Source organism: Protopterus annectens, chromosome 6.part0 (assembly GCF_019279795.1).
Source record: "Protopterus annectens isolate FY-2018-M chromosome 6.part0, PAN1.0, whole genome shotgun sequence".
Classification (NCBI taxonomy): domain Eukaryota; kingdom Metazoa; phylum Chordata; order Ceratodontiformes; family Protopteridae; genus Protopterus; species Protopterus annectens.
Window position 1 is genome coordinate 938,175,300 of NC_056737.1, and position 23,030 is coordinate 938,198,329.

The following is a 23,030-nucleotide window of genomic DNA, read 5'->3' on the forward strand; positions in this document are numbered from 1 at the left end:
ATGGAGCAAGTAGGGCAGCGGGTTCAGGAATTTCCCTGAGGAGACACTCCTGGATGCGCTTGTGTAACTTTGTGGAACCCTTTAAGTCTACCTTCACTAATGCCCCTTTTGACGGTTCCTCGCTTTTTGGATCAAAAGTTAAGGATACACTCACCAGATGCGAGCAGGAAGGGAAAACTGTCTCTGCCTTTGGAGTACGTTTTTTCATCTCTTCAAGACCCTACCCTAAAGGGCAGAAAGGTGGTAAGATGTGGTTCAAGAAATCCCTGAGATTTTTCCCAGACGCACAAGGTGATTCCTTCCCCAGGGGCAGAGGGGGAGGAAATAATGGTAGACGCCATCGTAGAGGCAGAGGAGGCCCACAAAACCAGGGTGACTGTGATTCCTTTTGCGGACGTCCCTATCAGCGTTCCTGAAAGGAGGCCCGACTGTGCTACTCTGCAGCCAGTCGGGGGATGTTTATCTTTGTACCCAGAAGTCTGGCACAACATCACAAAAGACAAGTACGTACAAAACATAATATCCAGGGGATACTCCATACCCTTTTCCTACTCCCCCCCCCCCTCGATCCAGAAAAATCCTGGATGTTCCACTCAATCTCAGGGATCAAGCAACCATAGAAATTCAAAAGTTGCTAAACAAAAGAGTCATCCAAACTGTCTCCATAGACCAAATAGGATTCGGAACTTACTCAAGATTCTTTTTAGTACCAAAAAGAACAGGGGACTGGAGGCCCATATTGGATCTCAGCAAACTAAACAAATCAATCAAGAAGTCCAAGTTCCGAATGGCGACACTGCAGTTGATACTTCCCTTTTTAGGGAAAGACAATTGGATGTGCTCAATAGACCTCCAAGATGCGTACTACCACACAAAAATGGATAGAGCATCAAGGAGTCACTTACACTTCCGGCTGGGAGCCAGTCACTATCATTTTTGTGCTCTGCCCTTTGCTCTCACTACAGCCCCCACAGTGTTCACCAAATGCATGGCAGTAGTAACGGCTCACTTGAGACATCTTGTTTTCTGAGTGCTTCCGTACCTGGACGACTGGCTCCTAACTGCCACCACCAAGCATCTACTTCAACAGGCCAGAGACATGACCCTACAAATCAGCTAGGCATTAGAATAAACTTGCAAAAATCTGCCTTGTTGCCCTGTCAGCATATTACCTTTATAGGTGCAGAAATAGACACCATTTCGATGATGGCGTGCCTTCCCGCCGAAAGAATTGCGAATCTCAAATAACAGATATTGCGTCTTCTTCCCAAACACAAGGTCAACGCAAAGATAGTGCTCATACTACTGGGAACAATAGCCTCAACCATAACCCTTGTTCTCTTAGCCAGGATGCAAAAGTACTGCTTGTTCTCTTAGCCAGGATGCATATGCATATGCACAAAACACAAATACATGCGAGAGATGCAACTATACGGCCAAACTGGAGGCTGAGCTCTCTCAACATAGGACTGGCAAGACCAGACAGGAGGAGAAGGTAACCACACACAGTACATACCCAGTCACACATGGTACCATCACAACTTCAAATCATACACATACTCACACAAAGACATACTCGGAGGCTCTGATCAAAAATTTACCAAAACAGCAGAGGCCACCAAAGCAGACACCCAAACAACTACCACCTCACGACCCAACACATGCAACACATAGACCACACAGTCAGAGTGTCAAACAGTCACAGCCCTTAAGGCCAAACAAAATGCCAGACACACTTGTCATTGGTGATTCCATAGTCAGACACACTGACGTCCCGCTCACCAGACTGAGTAAGGAGAAGGTCACAGTAAGCTGCCTGTCGGGCGCTAGAATCCGCCACATAACGCAAGCACTCAGGTCTCTCAACAGCAGGTACAAGTACGACTCAGTCATTGTCCACGCTGGTGTCAACGACCTGAGTCGTACCTCCTTGGACTACATGAAAAGGGACATCGAGGAGCTCTCTGATTATGTAGCCCAGGCAGGTATGACCCTGACCTTGAGCAGTATCCTACCTTCACCTAGAATGATGCCACAATACAGTGATAAGATGATCAGCTTTAATAATTGGCTTAAATTCTGGTGTCATTCAAAGGGGATCCAATGTCTGTCTGCCTGGGATGACATGCTGGACAAGCCACGCTGCTTCGCAAGGGACGGCTTGCACCTGTCACCCCTGGGCTTCCGGATATTGGCAACGGCTCTTGCCACCCCATAGTGCCTTTTTTAGGCAAGGCTCAAATTCTAAACCTACCACCCTAGAACACCAAAAATAAGGGTAATGCTGCTCAATGCCAGAAGTCTCACTCTCAAGATGCACGCACTCGAGGCCCTTCTCAATATGGAGAACATCGATGTCTGTGCTGTGACAGAAACCTGGTTCAAGGCTCCTGAGAGCACCCCAGCACTAACAGGTTTCACCTCATATCATGCGTTCTGGCCCCAAAATCCGGACAACACCAAGAAAGGAGGGGGGGTGTCCATATTCATAAAGGACACCCACACCTCAAGGTTGGTGGCAACGCACGATGCATCGGAGACCATCCAGGTGCAATTAACCATAGGCAAGACTGCTCTGCAATTTGTAGCATGTTACAGGCCACCCTCTCAAACTCAGGAACCTCACATGGCCTTCCTGAAAACATTGGAGGGCATAAATGTATCTCCAAACACCATCATACTAGGTGACTTCAACTACCCTAATATAGACTGGGAACACTAGTCAAGCCCGAACACTCTAACCCAAAGATTCCTGGAGTTCATAAACTCAAATGCCATGGAACAACTAGTCACCATCCCCACAAGAGGAGAAAACATACTTGATCTCATCATCACGAACATGGGATCAAAATGTTCAACACCGGAAGTATACCCCTCACTGGTGAGATCAGATCATAAACTAATCTCGCTGGAGGTCCTCATCCCGCCCCCACCTGAAACAAAAAAGACCACAGTGAAAAACTTCTCAAAAGCCGATTTCACACTTCTAAAAACTAGTGTGGTCTCCTTTAAGGCCCCTGAGCCAGTGGTAAACATTGCTCAAACTGCTGAATCACTTACAAATGCCTTCTACCAGCACCTACAGGACTGCATGGATCAGGCAATTCCAAACAAAACTAAGACTCTCTGTACCAAAGGCAAGCGTCCAGTCTGGTGGACCCCAGCCATAAACAAGCTCTACAACAAAAGGAGGAAGCTACTACAAGATAGAGCAAAATCCTTGAAAGGTAAGACACCTTTGATCATTATAAGTAAAAAACTAAGAGCTCTCATAAAATCATCCAAGGCAAATTTTGAGAGAAAAATCGCCAAGGACTCTAAAGACTATCATAAGGCCTTCTTTAGCTATGTTAGAAACCTAGGAGGAAACTCCCAGATATGCTCAGAATTAGTTCAAAATGATGTGAAAATTACTGAACCTACACACATTGCTAACATACAGGCTGACAGGTTCAGTGCAAACTTCTCCCCCCCAAAAGGAGAGATATCTATTCCAGAGGATTGTAGCCCCCCAAACATCTCCAACGCCCAGGTGAGTTCTGCCCTCACTAAGGCAAAAACACAGCATCCATGGGACGGATGGTGTCCCCTGCTGTGTGCTTCATGAACTCAACGAGGAATTAAACCCACAGTTAGGACAGCTGTTTAATCTTAGCCTCACCTCAGGATAAGTACCCAAGGAGTGGCGCACGGTGACTGTGGTCCCACTTCATAAGGGCGGTGCCTCCACAGACCCTGGAAATTACCGCCCCATTAGCTTGACAAGCCTTATCTGCAAAGCCATGGAGAGGATCATAATGGAACTCATAAATAAAGACATAGGGAACTTGCAGACTTTGGATCCAACCCAGTTTGGCTTTGTCAAAGGCAGATCCTGCCTCTTAAACTTGGTTGACTTTTTCGAGACAGTCACCAAGGCCATTGATGAGGGAAAGGCAGTCCATACAGCCTACCTTGACCTGGCAAAGGCCTTCACACAATACCCCACTCAGGTATCATCGAAAAACTCATCAGCTTGAATGTAAACCCATACATCACAAGATGGGTTGCAAACTGGCTAAGTGACAGAACCCACAGGGTCAGAGTTGCTGGAGCCATGTCAGACTCAAAGCCTGTCACAAGTGGTGTCCCACAGGGCTCAGTCCTGGGTCCACTCTTGTTCGGCATCTACTTTTCTGAAGTACAAGCAAACACAGGAGGGTTATGGCTGACAAAGTTTGCAGATGACTGCAAACTGGGCGCTATAGTCGAAAACGCATCTGACACAGATATCCTCCAGAAGGGCCTCACAGAAACGGATAACTGGTGCCAGAGCCATGGCCTGAAGTTAAACGCCAAAAAATGCATAGTCATACCCTTCAGGAAAAACAAGGTTACCCCTAGCTACCATATAGGTGGCAATCCACTGAGCACAGAAAAAGTGATCAGGGATCTGGGGACCCAAGTTGACAGTAGCCTTTCGTTTGACACTCATGTTGCTAAAGTAGTTAGGAAAACCTTCTATATCGCCCACCTGATCATGAAGGGATTCACATCTAGATCAAGGGAGGTCATCGTCCCCCTGTACTCATCACTCATTAGACCTATGATTGAGTACAATGCCACGTTTGGAATGTATCTGACCAGACACCTGCTGCAGCTTGAAAGGCCCCAAAAGTTCCTCACCAAAAGGATAAAGGGTCTCAAAATATGTCTTATGCTGCCCGACTGAAAGAACTCCAGCTCTATTCAGTCTCATACCGCTTGCTCAGAGGTGACCTGTGCCTGACATATAAGGCCATGTCAAACCCAGATTTGATGAATATGCTTCACCTCAAAAAATCTAGAGCCCTCACAACCACAAGGGCGGCGACTTAAACCTTGACACGGTTATAAATAGAACGTGCTGGAGGGACAGATTCATCACCCAGAGACTCCCTATGCTGTGGAACAAAATCCCGGTACATGTGAGGCAGAGCACCTTGCTGGCCTTGTTCAAGAGGAATCTTGACCAATGGATGGGAGATCGCAGATATACCCCAGGGATTACTTCAGTGTCACTGCTTGACAGAGGCACAGAAAAATGATAGGCATAGTTTTTATTCAAACTAAAGGGGTGGCGAAAGCCACATAACTATGGGCTAGGCTTATAAATGCCCTTGGGCAGATAGCCTAGTATGAACCTATGAACCTATGAGAAGTCTACAGCGGGTACTATTCTCACAGTGGTCGCTTCAGAAACTTCCTCTATCTCATCTATTCATAATAACAGAAACTTGCAAGAAAGATCTTCATTGGTGGATTCAATCTAACGAATTAACCATCGGGAGACCATTTGTTCCACATTAACCTGTTGCTGCTGTGACCACGGGTGCTTTCCAGATAGGGTGGGAGGGAGGCTTTACCTGTGAAAGACGGTCCAAGGCATATGGCAAGAACGTGAGGCCCTTTTACACATCAATGTTCTAGAGATGAGAGCAGTACTTTTGGCATTGAAAGCACTTCGCAACTCTCTTCCTCTAGGGATGATTGCAGTCCCGTCAGACAATATGTCCATGGTATGGTATATAAACAGACAGGGAGGAACCAGATCATACCCACTTTGTTGAGAGGCTCTGAGGGTTTGGCAGTGGACAGTCACTTCCCAACGCTTTCTAGTAGCAACGCACATCCCGGGAAAGTCCAGTGGGATAGCCGACAAGCTCAGCAGGGCAATATTGATGCCTCACGAGTGGTCTCTAAATCAGAACATAGTGGAAGAGATCTTCCGCAAATGAGGCCAGCCTTGCTGCGATCTTTTTGCCACTCCTATGAATGCCAAATGCAGCAGCTGCTTTGCCCTAATCCCCCCTCCAGGGGAGACACCGAGAGACACACTTGTTCACAATTGGCCCTCGGGAATTCTTTATGCTTTTCCCCGTTTCCCCTCATATCAAAAGTCATTCAGAAAGCAAAATCCTTAGGAAGCAAGATGATTCTCATTGCTCCATATTGGCTTGATCAGATTTGGTTCCCCTTTCTTGAGCCTCATCTACTGGAGTATCCATGGATTCTGGACCCAGTTCTAGACCTGGTGACACACATGTCAGGAATGCTCCATCCTTCTCTCCACACCCTCAGCTTGACAACTTGGTTGCTCCATTTCCAACTTTAATCAGGCTTCAGGATTTCACTCCAGCAGTAAAACACACATTTTGATATCCTCCATTAAGGTTTCTACCAGAAAGCTATATGCTAGTAAATGGAAAAGATTTTCTTTCTGGGCGCAGACCAGAAACATAGACCCCTTCACTGTCCTAATTTCTTCAATTTTGGATTTCCTTTCGGAACTCTTCCAACAAGACTCAGCCACTGGTACAGTTAAAGTCCAGCTAGCAGCTATCTCCAATTTCCAAAAAAACAGCACCCTAGCGAAGCCACAGGTCACTAGTCCATCTAAAATGCTTTATTCAATAGTACATCCAAACAGTTAAGCGCCTTCATCAAAAGAATTTTGACTTCATCAGAACAATGACATTCTCAAATAACAAAATTAAATACCCCTCAAATAAATCAGATTGGATAAGTATTCAACTAATGCCATACAATCAATTTAAATAAATAATTACCCCCTTAGATAACCACAACTAATACAATGTTATATAAAAACATGAAAATGTTATAAAAATAAAAATGTATAAATATATAAAGCATAACCTTACTGAATAATACATGTTCATGCTAAAAATGAAGTTGAAAAATTCACACAATAAATAGTCAGACTTAATGAGAAAATTACAGTGTAAATGTATAATTTAAATCTTAGCTGCTTTTTCTTTTAAAGCCGGTACAATAGAAATAAAATCATTAAGACCTGGGTATACATTAAGAGATGAACGTAATTGCCACATTTCCTTGTCATTAAGTTTATTTTTCCAACCCCCCCCCGGATCATAAATAATTTCATCACTAATGCCAAAAGTGTACCCTGAATGTTTGTCACATACCTTGCTGTGCCTAAAGAGGGCATTGGTTTCCTTTTTAGTTCTAATATCGTACATGTGTTCATAAATTCTTATCCTTAATGCCCTCTCAGTTTTGCCATCATAAAAACAGGTACAACTCAGGCACTTAGCAAGGTATACTATTCTTTTGGTAGCACAGTTCCCTTTCCTAAAAAAAAAAATTCAGTTCTAGAATAATTATCAAGCACAATAGAAGTGTTGTGTGTCTTATGTGATAAAAACTTGCATTGGCCACAGTGGCCACTTGCTTTAGTTCCCTGATTTCCATTGTCAATAGAAGAAATAGCTGGATAAACCTCTAAAATGTTTTTAATATTTCTACCAACTTTGGTAGAAAAAAATATTTTTTTTACCCAACAAATTGTAAATGTCATAATTTGCTCTAAAAATGTTCCAATTCTTGTTTAAATTATTCTGAATCCCTTTGTAATGGTAACTATATTGTATCACACTTGCTTCTGTAAAATCATCTGTCCTACCCTTTCCAACATTTAAGGGGTCTGTATTATCAACTTCTTCAAGTTTCTTACCTAATAAAGGTATATATTTCTCCCCCAACCATCAAAAATCTCCTGCAGTATTTCTTTAACCAGACCAATAGGATAACCTCACTCTACAAACACTGTTTGTAAAATGTCCAATTCTCTCCTCAGGTCTTCCTTATGTTAGGTCATTCTGGCTATTCTGATAGCCTGTCCTTTAATGATGCCTTTTTTCTGTAAAAAAGGATGTTGACTGTTAAAGTGAAGGTAGGAATTGCAAAATGTGTGTTTACGAAATACTTTGGACCTGAAGCCATCAGTATCCTTGATAATCAAGGTGTCCAAGTAACTAATCTCAGTAAGGTAACAATGATAGGTAAATTTGAAGAAATGGGTAGTATTGTTCAAGTATTCAATAAATGGAAATATATTGTCCATGCTCCCTTTCCATAAAATAAAAATGTCATCCAGGAATCTATTGTATAACAAGATATCAGACATAAAATTACTCTTGAAAACATGTTCAAGCTCCCACCCCAACATGACAAGGTTAGCATATACTGGGGCGCAGGCCACACCCATAGCTACCCCCGAAACTTGGTGATAGTATTGTCCTTCAAAAAAGATGTAATTATGTTCTAAAATAAGGGCCATCATTTCACAAATGAGTTTCACCTTGTCATCGCTGAGTGTAGAGCTAGAATATAAAATTTCCTCAAAATAGTTTAGGTCTTCCTCTTTGGGTATACTTGTAAATAAATCCTGGGCATCAGTGGTAAGAAAAATGACTTTGGAAGACCAAAGTTCAGGTGTAAGTTTAGCTAAAAAATCCCACAAATCTTTAACTAAGTGGGAGAAGGAAGCCACTACGTTTGAAAATCCTATCAATATAAACAGCCAAATTATGAGTTTTAGACCCACTACCAGCAACAACCAGCCTGAAGGGAGGGTTTTCAATGTTTTTATGCACTTTAGGTATACCGAATAGTGGAGGTATTTTTGGATGAGTATTAGTCAAAAATTTGTGAGTATCAGTATCTATTCTACTTTCTGTAACATATTCTTCAAGAAAACTGTCAATCCTACAATATGAAATATTAATTTGATTAATAGACACTTGCAAATATGTATCTTCATTAAAAAGAATGTTTTGCATTACATTGGCATAATCCTCAGAATTGAAAATCACTACCCCCCCTCCCTTATCTGTGGTCATAATACATATCTTTTTATCACCCCTTAGTTCATTAAGCAGTTCTTTCTCCTTTTCATTTAAATTATAATACAATCTTTTATTATCCACCCATAACCGGTAGATGTCATCTTTGACTGCCCTTTCAAAACTGGCAACCAAGGGATGTAAGGGGGGGTTGTAAACGCTGTGTTTCCTAATTGGATCAATCCTAGGAAAAGAGGTCTTATTGGTATCAGAGGAAGAAAATAAGATTTTAAAATTCAATTTTCTAGTGTATAAATGAATATCCGACAAGACATTCGCTATATCCGGCAACTTACTAGGAACAAATTTAAATCCTTTTAAAAATAAAGAAAATAATTCCGCACCAATGATACGGTCAGTATAATTATATGCATTGAAACCTAAAACTATGTATAATATGATCAGGTGAATGAATTTATATCTCACCCTTCCTCTCCCTCTGTTGGTGAATGATGGACGGTGGTCCACCACCTGGTTGTGGGAGTATGATCCCTTCGTATTTCTGTTTGCTATTTTCTCCAAGCGTCTCGCAAACTGAAAATCCTGAGAATCAGGTATATCTATTACTTCAGTTTCAAAAAAAGGGGGAATATGTTCATTATCCCCACTCTCTAGCCTAAACCCTGTATGAGATGAAATAGGGTTGGGTTTGGGATTAAACCTTTGATTACTGTCACTAAAAGGTTTGTCTACTGGATAGACAGAGTGTGTACTATACTGTTTAATATCTCTGTCTAGTTTCCTTTTCTTTTTTTGAAATAAACAGTTACATTTTTTATCAACCCCCTCAATCGTTCTGTCAAATAGCCCTTCATATTGGTCAAACAGCAAGGCAGCAGTAATAATCCTATGTAAGCTAATAACTTCTTCCTGAATCTGGGTTTGCATAGATTCCAAATAAAAAACATTTTTCTCCAACAACTCCAGCCCCCATTTGTCAAACATACATGAAAAATCATTCACCATATTGTCATCATACAGCAAACCATAGGGAAATTTGAACACACGAAGCCCTTGTGGGACAATTTTTTGAGCATATACATTCCTTCAAATAAACAAACAATTTTATAACATTTTCATGTTTTTATATAACATTTTATTAGTTGTGGTTATCTAAGGGGTTAATTATTTATTTAAATTGATTGTATGGCATTGGTTGAATACTTATTCAATCTGATTTATTTGAGGGATATTTAATTTCATTATTTGAGAATGTCATTGTTCTGATGAAGTCAAAATTCTTTTGATGAAAGCGCTTAATTGTTTGGATATACTATTGAATAAAGCATTTTAGAGGGACTAGTGACCTGTGGCTTCGTTTGGGTGCTGTTTTTTTGGTTACTTGTCTTGCTTCACAGCATCCACCATTGCTTTTATTTGATCTCCGATTTCCACTTAGGACAACGTACACCTAACTTGATGGCACATCGACTGTTTAAAGCATTTTTGAAAGGCACTTTCTTATTGAGACCTCCATTTAAAGAACCTGTCCCTCCTTGGGACTTAAACTTTGTCCTATCGCACGTAACCTCATTACCCTTTGAACCTTCTTCCACATGTGATCTAAAGTTTTTCTCTTGGAAAATGATTTCTGGTAGCTATAACCTCAGCTAGAAAAGTTTCAGAGCTGCAAGTGCTTTCAGTCAAACCAGCCTGTTTGATTTTCCATAAAGACATGGTTTCGCTTTGAACTAATCCATCCTTTGTCCCTAAGATTTGCTCTCAATCTAATATTAACCAATCTATTGAGCTTCCAGTGTTCTTCCCTAACCATACCAACAAGGCAGGATACAGACTTCACCAACTTGATGTGCATAGACAACTTAGGTTCTATCGTCACAGAACTAAAGAATTCAGGAAGTCAGATCAGTTGTTCATATCCTTTTTGGAGGCAAGAAAGGGTATGCCTGTCTCTAAAATCACATTATCTAATTGGCTTTCCAATTGCATAACTTTTATATACTCCTCCAGTAACAAGGAACTCCCCTTCAAAGGTAGAGGTCACTCAACCAGGTCAGTAGCAACATCCACTGCTTTTCAAGCCAGAATTTCAATGGACAGTATTTGTGCAGCTGCAACTTGGGCAAGCTCACATACTTTTATCACTCATTACAAAGTTGATTTGGCCTCCAGGGACAGAGCTTCCTTTGGTTCCACAGTGCTCAAGAGTGTATTTCTGTGAGCCACCCAAGAAAAAAAGGTGCTAGGGACGCTGTCCCACATGTAAGAATGAAGGCAAGATAGGGCAACATAACATAAAGAAGTTATGTACTCACCATAACGTTATTTGTTTGTTGTCCATCTCTCTTACGAATCCACCCACCTACCCCCGTCCATATAATCCTAGAGGACCTGGTAGGAAAATATTTACTCTTTCCTTTATGTTGGAGACCTTTCACTATTGTTTCTCCTTTACCTGAGGGTACAGTATAACTATTTTCTGTTATAGTCAGCAGCAAACAAGATCTGAGGATTGATATGATGGGATACCTACCTTGCCATTTGCCAACTTAGAGACTTCAAGCTTCTGTAATCGGTCGAGTCGGAGTCGAGGATCTGCTCCGAAGCCACATGTAAGAATGAAGGGTGAGATGGACAACAAACATAGAATGTTATGGTGAGTACATAACTTCTTTTTTTCTTGCTTAAACCTGGGTATGTTTTATTGTAACTTGTACACTACAAAAGTTTTTGTGGGCTTACTGTGAATACACCTTTTAACAGGTACATGATTATCCTAACTCAAAACATTGAAAATCTTAGGAGGTCAATACTGAAAACAATGACTCTCCCAAGGTCACAAAACACAAATGCATTTTTCCCTATAAGAATCAAACTTCCCTATACTCTAGTAACATGGGAGCAGGCTGCAATTTAGATATACTGGCTCTGAGACTGCAGAAACTTGGAGAAGAGAAAGAAAGTCAGAAAAAATATAGCACTGTCCTTCTCACTTTTCTCCAAGTCTAACTTCCTCTGCAAGATGCAGGCAACGTTCCAGAGATGCCATTCTGAGCATTCCTCAACTGGCTAGAAGCAAACATTGAGATTCTTCATTTTCTGTTTTAATAGTCATGCAGGAAAAAGGCTGTTGATTCATCTCATTTCCTGTGGTAAGGGACTTTTCACACATTGATCTCTAGGTCACTTGTTATCACAGAATACTTCAGTATTCTGAAAACCTTCTGTGCATTTGCTCATACAAAATTCTCATTATTATTTGACACATTAGGAGGATAAAGTAATATTTATTTAAACTTGATCAAATATGCAAAATATAGCATAATTTATATTGGTCTATAAGTCACATATGAATTTCATTTATATGATACAGATACTACATCTTTCAACTTTCCTATTACAGGCTCTGGTATATTTTGTGAAGCAAAAACATTTCCATACAGAACTGCATTCTACATTTGTCTGCCTCTGTCATGACCCAGAAGTTTCTGTGAGGTGCACTGTGGCTAATGGCTTCCATGAAGTGAGTATTTGAGAGAAATATTTACATAGTGTAAGTGTTCACTGTAGCTTAGCCATAAAATTTGTGATGTATAATAATTTCTGTACATCTGGTGTGGATATTGAATGATGAATTTAATCCATCTTTGTGTAATCTACCTGATGTCTTTGGTAACCACTAGGTGCCCCATAGTGGTTTTATCTCAAATATGATGCAGTAGATCTACATTTTATGACTGCTGCAATAGCTGGTACTGTGGGTCCTGTAGCCTAGCACTTTACTCAAAATCTCTGACAGAAAGGCTGTTTTTGTAGACTAGATTTAAATTTGTATGCCTTTTCAATCAATATAAACAGATACATATTTTCTACTTCGGGGGTGTATCTTGCAGTTTACCACAAAAGGAAGAAACTGTTGCAGAAAAGAGGAAAATCCCAGGATGCAAAAAACTCCCTTACCAGCCTCAGTAAGAAACTGAGATCCCTCATAAAATCCTCCAAAAACTAGTTACGAAAATAAAATTGCCAAAGATTCCAAAGACAACCACAAGGCATTCTATAACTATGTCAAGAATCTAAATGGCAATGCTCACACTGTAAAAGTAGCTGACTCCAAATCCAGCTCCAGACAAGTGGAGTACCTCAGGGTTCAGTCCTGGGACCACTCTTGTTTGGCATCTACTTCTCTGAAGTACAGGCCAACACTAACGGACTCTGGCTAGCAAAGTTCGCAGATGACTGCAAACTGGGAGCCATTATTGAATCCCCAAATGATGTGGATACTCTACAAAAGGGCCTTACAGAAACAGATGCTTGGTGCCAGAGCCATGGGCTCAAGCCCAATGCCAAGAAATGTATAGTTATCCCCTTTGGGAAAAAACATGTATCCGTGAATTACCATATAGGTAGCAGTACACTAAACACCGAAAGTGTGATAAGAGACTTAGGGACACAGGTGGACAGTGTTCTCACCTTTGATAACCACATCGCCACAACAGTCAGGAAATCCTTCTATGTGGCACACCTCATCACTAAGGGTTTTTCATCCAGAAAAAAGGAGGTCATTGTCCCACTGTACTCATCCCTCATTAGTCCCATTATAGAATACAACTCCCCATTTGGTATGTACCTCTCAAGACATCTGCAGCAACTGGAAAGGCTGCAGAAATACCTCACTAAAAGAATCACAGGCCTAAAGCAGATGCCCTATGCTGACCACCTTAAAAAACTCCAGCTATACTCTGTCGCATATCGTCTTCTCAGAGGCGATCTCTGCTTAACATACAAGGCCATGTCAAACCCAGAGCTGTTGGACATGCAACACTTAAAGAAATCCCAATCCCTCAGAGCCACACGCTCCAGGGATCTAAACCTTGTCATCACAATAAACAAAACATGCTGGAGGGATAGGTTCCTGACCCAGAGACTCCTCAGACTCTGGAATAGATTGCCCATACATGTCAAGCAGATTGCCTCTTTGGCCCTCTTCAAAAGAAACCTTGACGATTGGATGGGAGAAAGGAAATTCACCCTGGGGATCACATCAGTTGCCCTGCTAGACAGGGGTCCAGGGAAGTAAATAGTGTGGGAAGAAATATCCAGGGAATTGTTATGGCTAGGCTTGTATAGGCCCTAGGGCTGATAGCCTAGTACCAACCTATGAACCACTCTTTCTTTTTCTTTCTTTGTGGCATGACATAGACAGAAATACTATCTACATTTCATCATCATCAACCCACTTTTTTCACATTTTCTGCATGGTGTCAGGGTTTCACATCCACTGTTCCCATCCCTTTCAATTTAGGGCCACTCTCTTACCTTCGTCAACAGTCATGCTGGACTGTCACAGGTCTTCTGTCACACAATCATTCCATTACCTCTTGCCTTCTTTGTATGTGTCCAAAATCTTCTTCAACAGATTGTCTTCTGCTTTCTTCCACACGTGTCACAACTACTGTAATCTGCTCTGTTTGACCTTCTCTGTAATTGGAGCTACTTGAACTTCTGCTGTGATATCCTAATTTGTTTGTCTGTCCTACAGTGTGCATCCTGCCACCCATTTCAGTCACTTTCATCTCCATCACCTCCAGCTTCCTCACCTGTTGTGCCTTCACTGCCCAGGTTTTTGTAACCCACAGTAGTACTGGGTGCACCACTGTTTTGTATGCCTTAATGTTTTAACTTCTTTAGCCTTCTTCGGTCTCACTCTACTACTGACAGCCTGTGCTAGTTGGCTGCAGCCCCTCTGATTCTGTCTTTAACCTCCTCATTCAGACTTCCCTTCTCCACATCCACTCCTCCCAGATAATTGAAGCTGTTAACATACTCTGCTATTTTCCCTTCTATCTCAGTTTTCAGCTTCTTCTGATTTCTCCATTTGCTGCCATTACAGCTATTGCATCTGTTTTGAGTTTCATCACATGTGCCTTCAGTTTTGCATTCTGTTCCTGTATCATTTGCAAGGTCTTGTTCAGAGCCTGTCTATAATGGCACATTGTCTGCATACAGCAGCTTTCTTGATCTGTCCCCTCTCACCTGTTTGCTTATGTAGCCCATCACCAGTACGTACAGCAGTGGGCTCAGAGATGAACCCTAATGAACACCCCACTCCCGATGGGAGAATTTACTTCTCTCTGGCAAGAGTTCCAAAAAATGTTGTGTGTGATTTTTAGATAATATAGCTTGGGTCAGATGTGAATATACTTCCCTTAAAATAGTACTTTTGCTGATGTATCCATGCAAAATAAAAATTAAGTACTTACATAACAATAGATGTTGTTGATCTATTTTCTGTATACTATAGTAGATGGACTAGTCCTCACATGAACCGTTCTCTCAGCAACTTCTCTGGTCTGCTGCAAACTCAAGCACCCCTTCTGCCATGATGCACTTCCTTTTCCAGATTGAGTATGGCCACTGTAGTATAAAAAACTATAAAAAAGGATTACACCAAAAAGGACAAAACATTAACTGATAGCCTCTGGCTAACTTCCAATCTGATGCATAGGTAACAGAGTGGTTGGGACAGGTGAGAGCCTATGTTACAGTATATGGACAATAGATCAACAGGAGTTACAGTTAAGGTTAATACTTAATTTCCATATCCAAGTTGATACATTCTGTATGCTGTAATAGAGGGACCAGATAACCAGCTGAGGAGATGGGTGGTCTCAAGATAATATGCCCCACAAAATGGTGGCACTACAGATTTTTCCAAATGTTGGTAATATGTTGAGCTTATAATGTCTAGCAGAGATATGTGATAATTTTATATAAAGTAAAACTGGTTTCCCTCATAGTAATAACATGTATTTGATAGAAAAATGTGTATAATTTGGTAGAACTGTTTTTCTTTCACAATAACAGAAGTTTGGTAAAACTGTTTTATATCATAGTAATAGGGTGATATTTTCAGAAATTGCATGTAATGCAGCATCTGCAAGTACAGAAAAGAAATATGCAGTAAGCAAGTATGATTAGCTTAACAGAATGTGCTTGTGTGGAACAAAAAATATTATACTTCTGAATGTTTTTGTAACAAATGGGATTGACAATAGAGGCTTGTTGAAATATCATAAACAGTTGAATATATACAGATTTTCAAGTGAATAAACCTGCAAAAGGGAAATGGCTAACACAGCAGAAAAAGTTAGACTATCATATCAGTGAAAGAACATTTTGGCCTGCTGAGAACTGGTTTTCTTTGGATGAGATAAGGATGCAGACAAAGAATGCTTCAATACAGGAAAAGAATGTTTCATCAAGGATGAAGTTTAAAACTAGATAAAAGTGACTGTAAAAGAACTGTCTGGTGGACATTTTATAATGTGAGTCAGCTGAGGAAGTGCAGTCTATCTGATCTGTGTTATAAAGAAAATGTTATAATCTTGACAGTAGTGCTTGGTCTGCTTGTTTCAATAAATCTTTCAGCATGTGAATATACAGTTGTACATTAGTCTGTATAACCTGTTGTTAATTAATTTTAACAGTGGCATGCCAGACTTAACTTGGACCCTTTTAAATATTTGTAAAAGTACTATGACACGCACTGGTTAATATTTTGTTTGCGCCAGACTCCATACAGGCAGAATTGAACAGCTCAGCAGTATCAGGTACTTCCAAGTTGGTGAAACTGAGATTTTGTATTTGCATCTGCTCTGAGATGTTCACCAGCATTTTTGACAGAGAGGGAGTTTCCAGTTTTCAGTTTTGGTTCTGAAAACGGTAAGCCTCTTTCTGAAATAACATAGATGTCATCATGGACATAAGTGCTAGATGTACACATTCTCTGGCCATAGGCTTAAACCAGACTGGTGATAAAGTTTGGACATTATTACATCAGTGGTATGAACAAGCCAGTAGTGAAGTTAAATGTAATAAAGCATTGTTTGGTGTAAATGAAAGTGAGAAAGTTTATATGTGTAAATTAATTCATTGTTTTGATCAGTATGTACAAATAAGTACAAAAGTCAACTTGAATGTTTTAACTGTGGAGACATATCTTTGTTTTTGTTTAACATGTCATAAAACTGTGATATAGCAATAGTCAGTAAAGACTGTGCAGGACAAGTCAAAATTGTCAAAGTCAAAATTCATTTTGTAGTGCCATTTTCTACATTTTATAGAGAATTCCAGTCATTTTTAGGTCATGATAAAAGCTTACAGGTTGTAGAGACAGCTGACATGTTTCAGACCTGCTGCTTGCAGTGGGATACTCTTAACAAGGATAAGGAATTATCAGACAAACAACTGGATAATAAGTTGACAGAGCTTAATGAAAAACACATGCAAATGTTAAAGAAACATGACATACAGGTTAAAAAGTATATGCAAAATGTTTTAGACATTTTGACTAGTGCTGATGTTGCTACACATATTGTTATGGATTCACAGGATAATATGCATGGGGACATTGACACAGACGCTCTTACACATGAGTTACAGGATGCACAACAGAAACTTTAGAATGCCATGGCAAAGGAGGCAGAATTAAACATTAAGATGGGGGAATTGCAGAAACCAGCTACAAGAATATGCAGTTGCAAATGCAGATTTACAGAGACACATGTAAGCACATGTTAGTTTAGATAACATCAGTGCTCCAAATGTGCAGGTAATAACAGGTTCTCCAGTTGATCTCTACCAACAGTCTCATTTGTTACAAACCATTCCTCGTTGGTATGACAAGAAAGGTATTTTTACAATGTGCTGACATTTGAAGATTGACTTTCGTATACAGCTGGCAATGCATGGAGTGATTCAAGGCAAATATATTTTTTGGTATTTATTCCAAAATGTTAAGACTTTCATTGTTTCTAATGAATGCAGGCTTGATTCTAAATTAAACAGAATGAGAGCTATACTCTTGGCATATTCCCAAGGTCAAACTTTGACTTCTAAGTTAGAGTATTTTAATATTACAGTTTCTGACAGAATGCCAGAACAGGCAGAGCATTTTAAATTGGCTTTTCAAATCACTTACGGAATAGATGACAGGGAAATGAATGACCCAGAAATGCAAAAGAGGCTAATACATGTGTTTTTGGAACAAGTAAAAGGAGTACCAGGTGACATTAAGTGCATTTATGATGAAACTGCTGACACATTACAGCAATGTATTCATAAGCTAATTAGAGGGAGAGTAATGAATGACAATGGAGATATTTTTAAGCATAACACTTTTTCTCTTGGTACTGATAAAGATGGGTTTGAAATGGATGCAGTAGGATGGGGTAGAGGGAGGATGAGAAAAGGGATGTACTGAGAGTGGCATCAGTCCCTCCAGCTACGAGAAGCCCTGATGATGGACAAATTGCATGTATTTTCTGTAGAAAACTGGAACATATCAAGCAGTACTGTGTATACTACAGAAAATAGAAAAATAGGCAGATAGAGAAAGGAGTATTTGCAAGGGACTCGGAAGAAAAAGAAGTCAGGAAGGAAAAGCAAAAGTTGCAAGATGATAACTTAGAGGGTCAGACATTTCATAATAAGATAAGAGGGAATATTAAATTGCAGCAGTGTGATGGTGAAGGCAATGTATATCCAATAGGAGCTAGGGAGGATCCTTGCAGTAGCTCAAAATGTAAACGGCAACAGGCTGTATGTCAGGAATTGCTTCGTCCTGCATATGCAGTAGATGAGGAGGATGACTCCCAGGAGCAAAAACACAATGTTGATGTTGTTAGAGAAGCTTCCAGGCATCTGGATAATGATAGTGATTCATAATAGGGCTGCACCCCCCCCCCACACACACACACACACACACACACACACACACACTCAGATAGTTCACTTAGCATTTTTTAAATGAGGAAGTGATGGTAGACCTTTAACTGACATCTGGGTGGAGGGGATGCCATGGAAAAATGTCTTAATAGACACGGGAGCAGCAGTTTGATACAAACAGAAGGCTTAAGCCAGATCTGAGAAAGAAAACTTTGATCTCAGGTTTTAATGGTAGTGCATGTGTCACAGTGGTCAATGAGCCTGTAGAAATTGTTTATTCAGGATGAAACTCCAGTAATGGGAACATTTTTGATGCATCCTAGTTCTGGAATGACCATAAAAGGAATGGCTATTTTAAACAGGCTAGGTACAGTAACTGATTTTTTCCAAATGTATTTTGTGGAAAACAAGAGATGAAAGTGAATTTAGTGTTAAACGAAAGTGCATGACAGCACAAGTTAGCCTAATAGAGAGCAAGAGAAACAGGACTGTGCCCCTGACAGACGAACAGAGAGATATTTGGAATACCATAGCGAAAGAATTTCAGATTTTATGGGCAGAAACAAAAACAGACTGTGGGAAGTTAGAAGTTCCGATTACAGTGGGAGGTGCAAGGGATTACATTCCTCTTTTCCAAAAACAGTATCCGATTCCACTTGAGGCAGCAGATGACATAAGGAAATGCATTTGAAACTGAGAACAGGCAGGCATAATTCAGAAGGGACATAGTCCAACAAATTCACCTATTTGTCCAGTTAAAAAGAAGGATGGGAGTTACCGTTTGGTAATAGACCTTTGTAAGGTTAATCAGTACATACAGCCAAGAGCATATTTGATACCAGGAGCTCCAGAAATAGCAGTTTACATAAAACCACAAAGTAATTGGTTTATAGTGACAGACTGAGCAAATGGATTTTTTGCAGTACCACTTCAGAAAAGAGAATAACAAAGGTTTGCTTTTACCTTTGAAAGTCAACAGTATGTCATGACTAGATTACCTCATGATTTTCAGAAGAGTCATGTCATTTTTCATCAGATAGTAGGGACATTCTTACAGGAAGTCATTAATGAGGACAAGGTTATTCATTATATTGATGACATTTTGATACAGTCAGAGACTGTGGAAGAACACATATCACAGCAGAGAAAAGTTCGGAGACAGTTGCAAGAGACAAGAGTTCTAAGTAAACAAAGACAAAATACAGTTTTGTCACAAGAAATAAAATTTCTAGGAACCATTATCAGACTGACTGGGAACTCCATGTCAGGAAAGGGTGAGGGGCATTCTGAAATGGTCATAGTCTTTGACAGTTTCAGATTTGCATAAAATTATGGGAATCATGAACTACAACAGGGAATTTATAGAAGACTATTCCGAAGCAGCAACTTCTCTCTATAAAATGTTGGCAGATCAAAAAGGTGAGTTGACTGTACAGTGGAGTCACACTTAGGAATAGTCATTTAAAATGTTAAAGCAGAAGTTGGCACAGGCAACAGAGCTAATAGCTCCCACCAGTAAGTTACCTTTTGTCTTGCAAGCAGCAGCAGGGGAGGACAGACACTCAGTGGTGTTATTACAGTCTTGGCCACAAGAAGCAAATAAGCTTCTCAAGGATTGGACACTTAAGTTAAGACTAGTTACTTTTTGTAGCAGGAGAATGACTCCTGTAGAGAAAGGATATCAACCTTGCATTACACAGCTTTTGGCCATTTACTGGGGAATAAGACACAGTATTTGACAATGTTCTTGGGGGTTGTAGTTCAGATTCCACATTTGACAATCAAGACTTTGCTAAATGACAGATAAAATCACTGAGCTGGTTAGTCAGACTGTTTTTTCAAAATGGATGTACAAATACAGACAGGGAACAAGCATGACTTATCCAGCTGTATTGGATATGAAAGGAAAGTGCATGACTGCATGGCAGATTTGGAGAAACCGGATAAGTCACCATTAAAGACAGATTATGACAGCCACGTTCCTACAGTGTATGTGGATGGTGCATGTTTCTGGAAGGATGGGAAGTGTTACACTGGGTTTGCAATAGTGACATTGCAAAAGAGAGACAAGACAATTATGGTTACGTTACCAAGATGCATGTCAGCACAAAGGGCTGAGCTAGAAGCTGTAAAATATGATGTTAAGTTGTCTATCTCGCCTTCATTCTTGCTGTTTGGGTTCGGAGCCAATCCTCCGCTCCGACTCGGCCATCTTCTATAGCTCGAGAGCTATTTACTGGCTCAAGGCTACCCCTTATCCCAGAATGTCCAGCGACAGCTACCCAGATCTCGTTTGCCACTTCAGCTGCGAGGTTGCTTCCTTACTGGCTCAGGCTTAGTATAATCTTTTTGCTATTATATATTGTTGTTTTTTTCTTGAACGTTTGTCAGGTAATTGTCTATTTTGTGTATAGATAATATCCCTTTATCCTTTTTTGCATTCTTGTGTATTTTAGCTGTGTTGGCCGTCGCTCCATAACTCTCAGGCCTTCTGTTCTCTTGAACTCATTTAAATTAGAGAGTTCTCCCTCCCTCCCCCATAGGATAGCCATTTAAGTTTTCTTTAACTGTAAAAAAAAAAAAAAAAAAAACTCTATTTGTTCTTGTTTTTTATACTATAGCTTTTCATTATTTGTTGTGTGGCTGCTGTTACTATACTATCTAAAGATACTAAGATGTCTGGCTTCAAAAAGTGACTCATGCTGTCAGAAAATGTCTCTGACAGATGGGCACACTAGCTGTGTTTATTGTTTGGGCACTGTTCACCTGCAGGACTCCTGTTCTATATGTCATGCTTTTAGTCCAAGGGTCCTGCAGGAGCGCAAAAACAAATGAATCCTTCGGGGATTATTGAAGCCTCAGGATTCTCCAGCTAAAAGTTCTCAGCCAGTGAAATCCCCTAAGTCTGTCAAGCCATCGGCTCCACCTTCGGAGCCGACTCCTTTACTTGACCAACCAAGTATGTTGGTACCAGCTGGCACCGACAAGACAACTCCTCCGTCGGCTCCATCTACTACTTCAGAGCCGTCTCAGAGCCATAAGAGACTGAGGTCGCCATCCTTGGAGTCCATCCACTCGGCTCCACAGTCGCTTTTATTAGAGTGAACATAGCCATCATTCTTCCCACTCCTCTAGATTATCGGATCACGATGTGGAGAGAGTAGTACGTAGGTTGCTTAAGTCACAGCCACTGGCAAAAATTCTGTCCAGCCCACCTCAACAGGTATCGGCTCCAACCCCCTCTATTTCTATTCCTCCTCTGACTACATTTAGCTTGGAGCTGGAGACCATGGATTCACAAGCAGTAGAACAGTCGGCACTGATCATCATTTCTCCTTCGGTTCCGATGTCGGCTCCGATTACCCCAGTTGTACCGTCTATCGCGGGATCTGGGTGCTGAGGCTCTCTCATCAGCTCCGTGGGGGGGAGTGGCATCGGACCCTTGTCCGACCCTGTTTGCCCCCTCGGAGCTTCAGCGCAGGTGAGCTCAGCTCCAACATCGGCCTTGGTGCCATTACCCTTGATGCGGGAAAGACTCCTGTTTCTTCTGAGCCGGAGCTTTCTCTGCCTAGAGGTCGGGACGCCTTCAAGGTCATGCGGAGTGTGCTGTCCCCTGAGACAGCTCTACTGCCAGCTCCATCGGCTCCTCCCCCCGTGGTGTCTGTGCCAGCCTCTGCTCCTCCTCCAGACCCCAAGCGTAGGGAACCTATGCCCCAGGACACCCCATTGGGTGATCCCTCTTCTTCTGAAGCCTCCCCTGATCACTCGGAGGAGCCTCCCCAGAAGAAGAAGTGCAAGAGGAAGCACATAGACTCCCCTGAGTCTGTCACTTCAGATACAGACATGGATGAATCGGAAGGATCCCCAAGGTCTCCCTCTGAAGATGTTTCCTTTTTGGACATCCTTGAAATGCTTAGGCAGAGGAGGAGGGACTGGACTTCCCTAGCCCCTACCAAGGATGAGTCTGTATCCTGGATGCATTCAGTTCCCGACCTTCCACCTCCTGGGTATCTCCTCCTTTCAATCCACTCATGTCTGTAGTGGCTCGAAAGGCTTGGTCAGCTCCAGATTCTGTGGAACCTACTCCGAGGAGACCAGGACCCCCCAGGACAAGCAATTCCTCTCCAAAGGTGTGCCCGTTGATGCCATGGTGGTAGCAGCAGCCACCAAGGAAGAGTTAGCAGAGACCTGTTCATCTGTTCATCCTCCAGACAAAGAGTATTGGACGATGGACAGATATGGAAAGTGAATGTTTGCTTCAGCAACCTTTTCAATGAGGTCCCTGAATTATCTATGCCATTTTACACGTCTTCAAAGGGATCTCCTGAAAGAGCTTGGAGATACCCTTCAAGATCCTACATCTGAGGGAGCACCAGCCAAAGTAGCTTCTCAGCTTGCGACTCTTAATTCCATAGTTAACTCCTGCATGAGGCTGATTTCATATGCAGCCGATGGAGCGAGCAGAGCCGCAGGGACAGTTGTGGCTCTCAGGAGACTTGCTTGGATGTGGCTGTGTCAGTTTGCGGAACCCTTTCGAGCGTCCTTCACCAGTACTCCCTTTGATGTCTCTTTTCTCTTTGGGCCTCAGGTGAAAGACACATTGACCAGGTGTGAGCAGGAAGGCAAGACTCTCTCTGCCATGGTAGTCCGTTTTTC

General features: G+C 41.3%; 1 protein-coding gene across 1 annotated transcript in view; it reads left to right on the forward strand.

Moving 5' to 3' along the window:
* Positions 1-23,030, forward strand: part of PPP4R4 (protein phosphatase 4 regulatory subunit 4) — a 2,733,238-nt gene that overhangs the window by 1,553,057 nt on the left and 1,157,151 nt on the right. Inside the window, exon 11 of the mRNA XM_044073596.1 lies at positions 12,049-12,168. Coding sequence (XP_043929531.1) covers positions 12,049-12,168 — 120 coding nt within the window. The remainder of the gene's footprint in view (positions 1-12,048; positions 12,169-23,030) is intronic.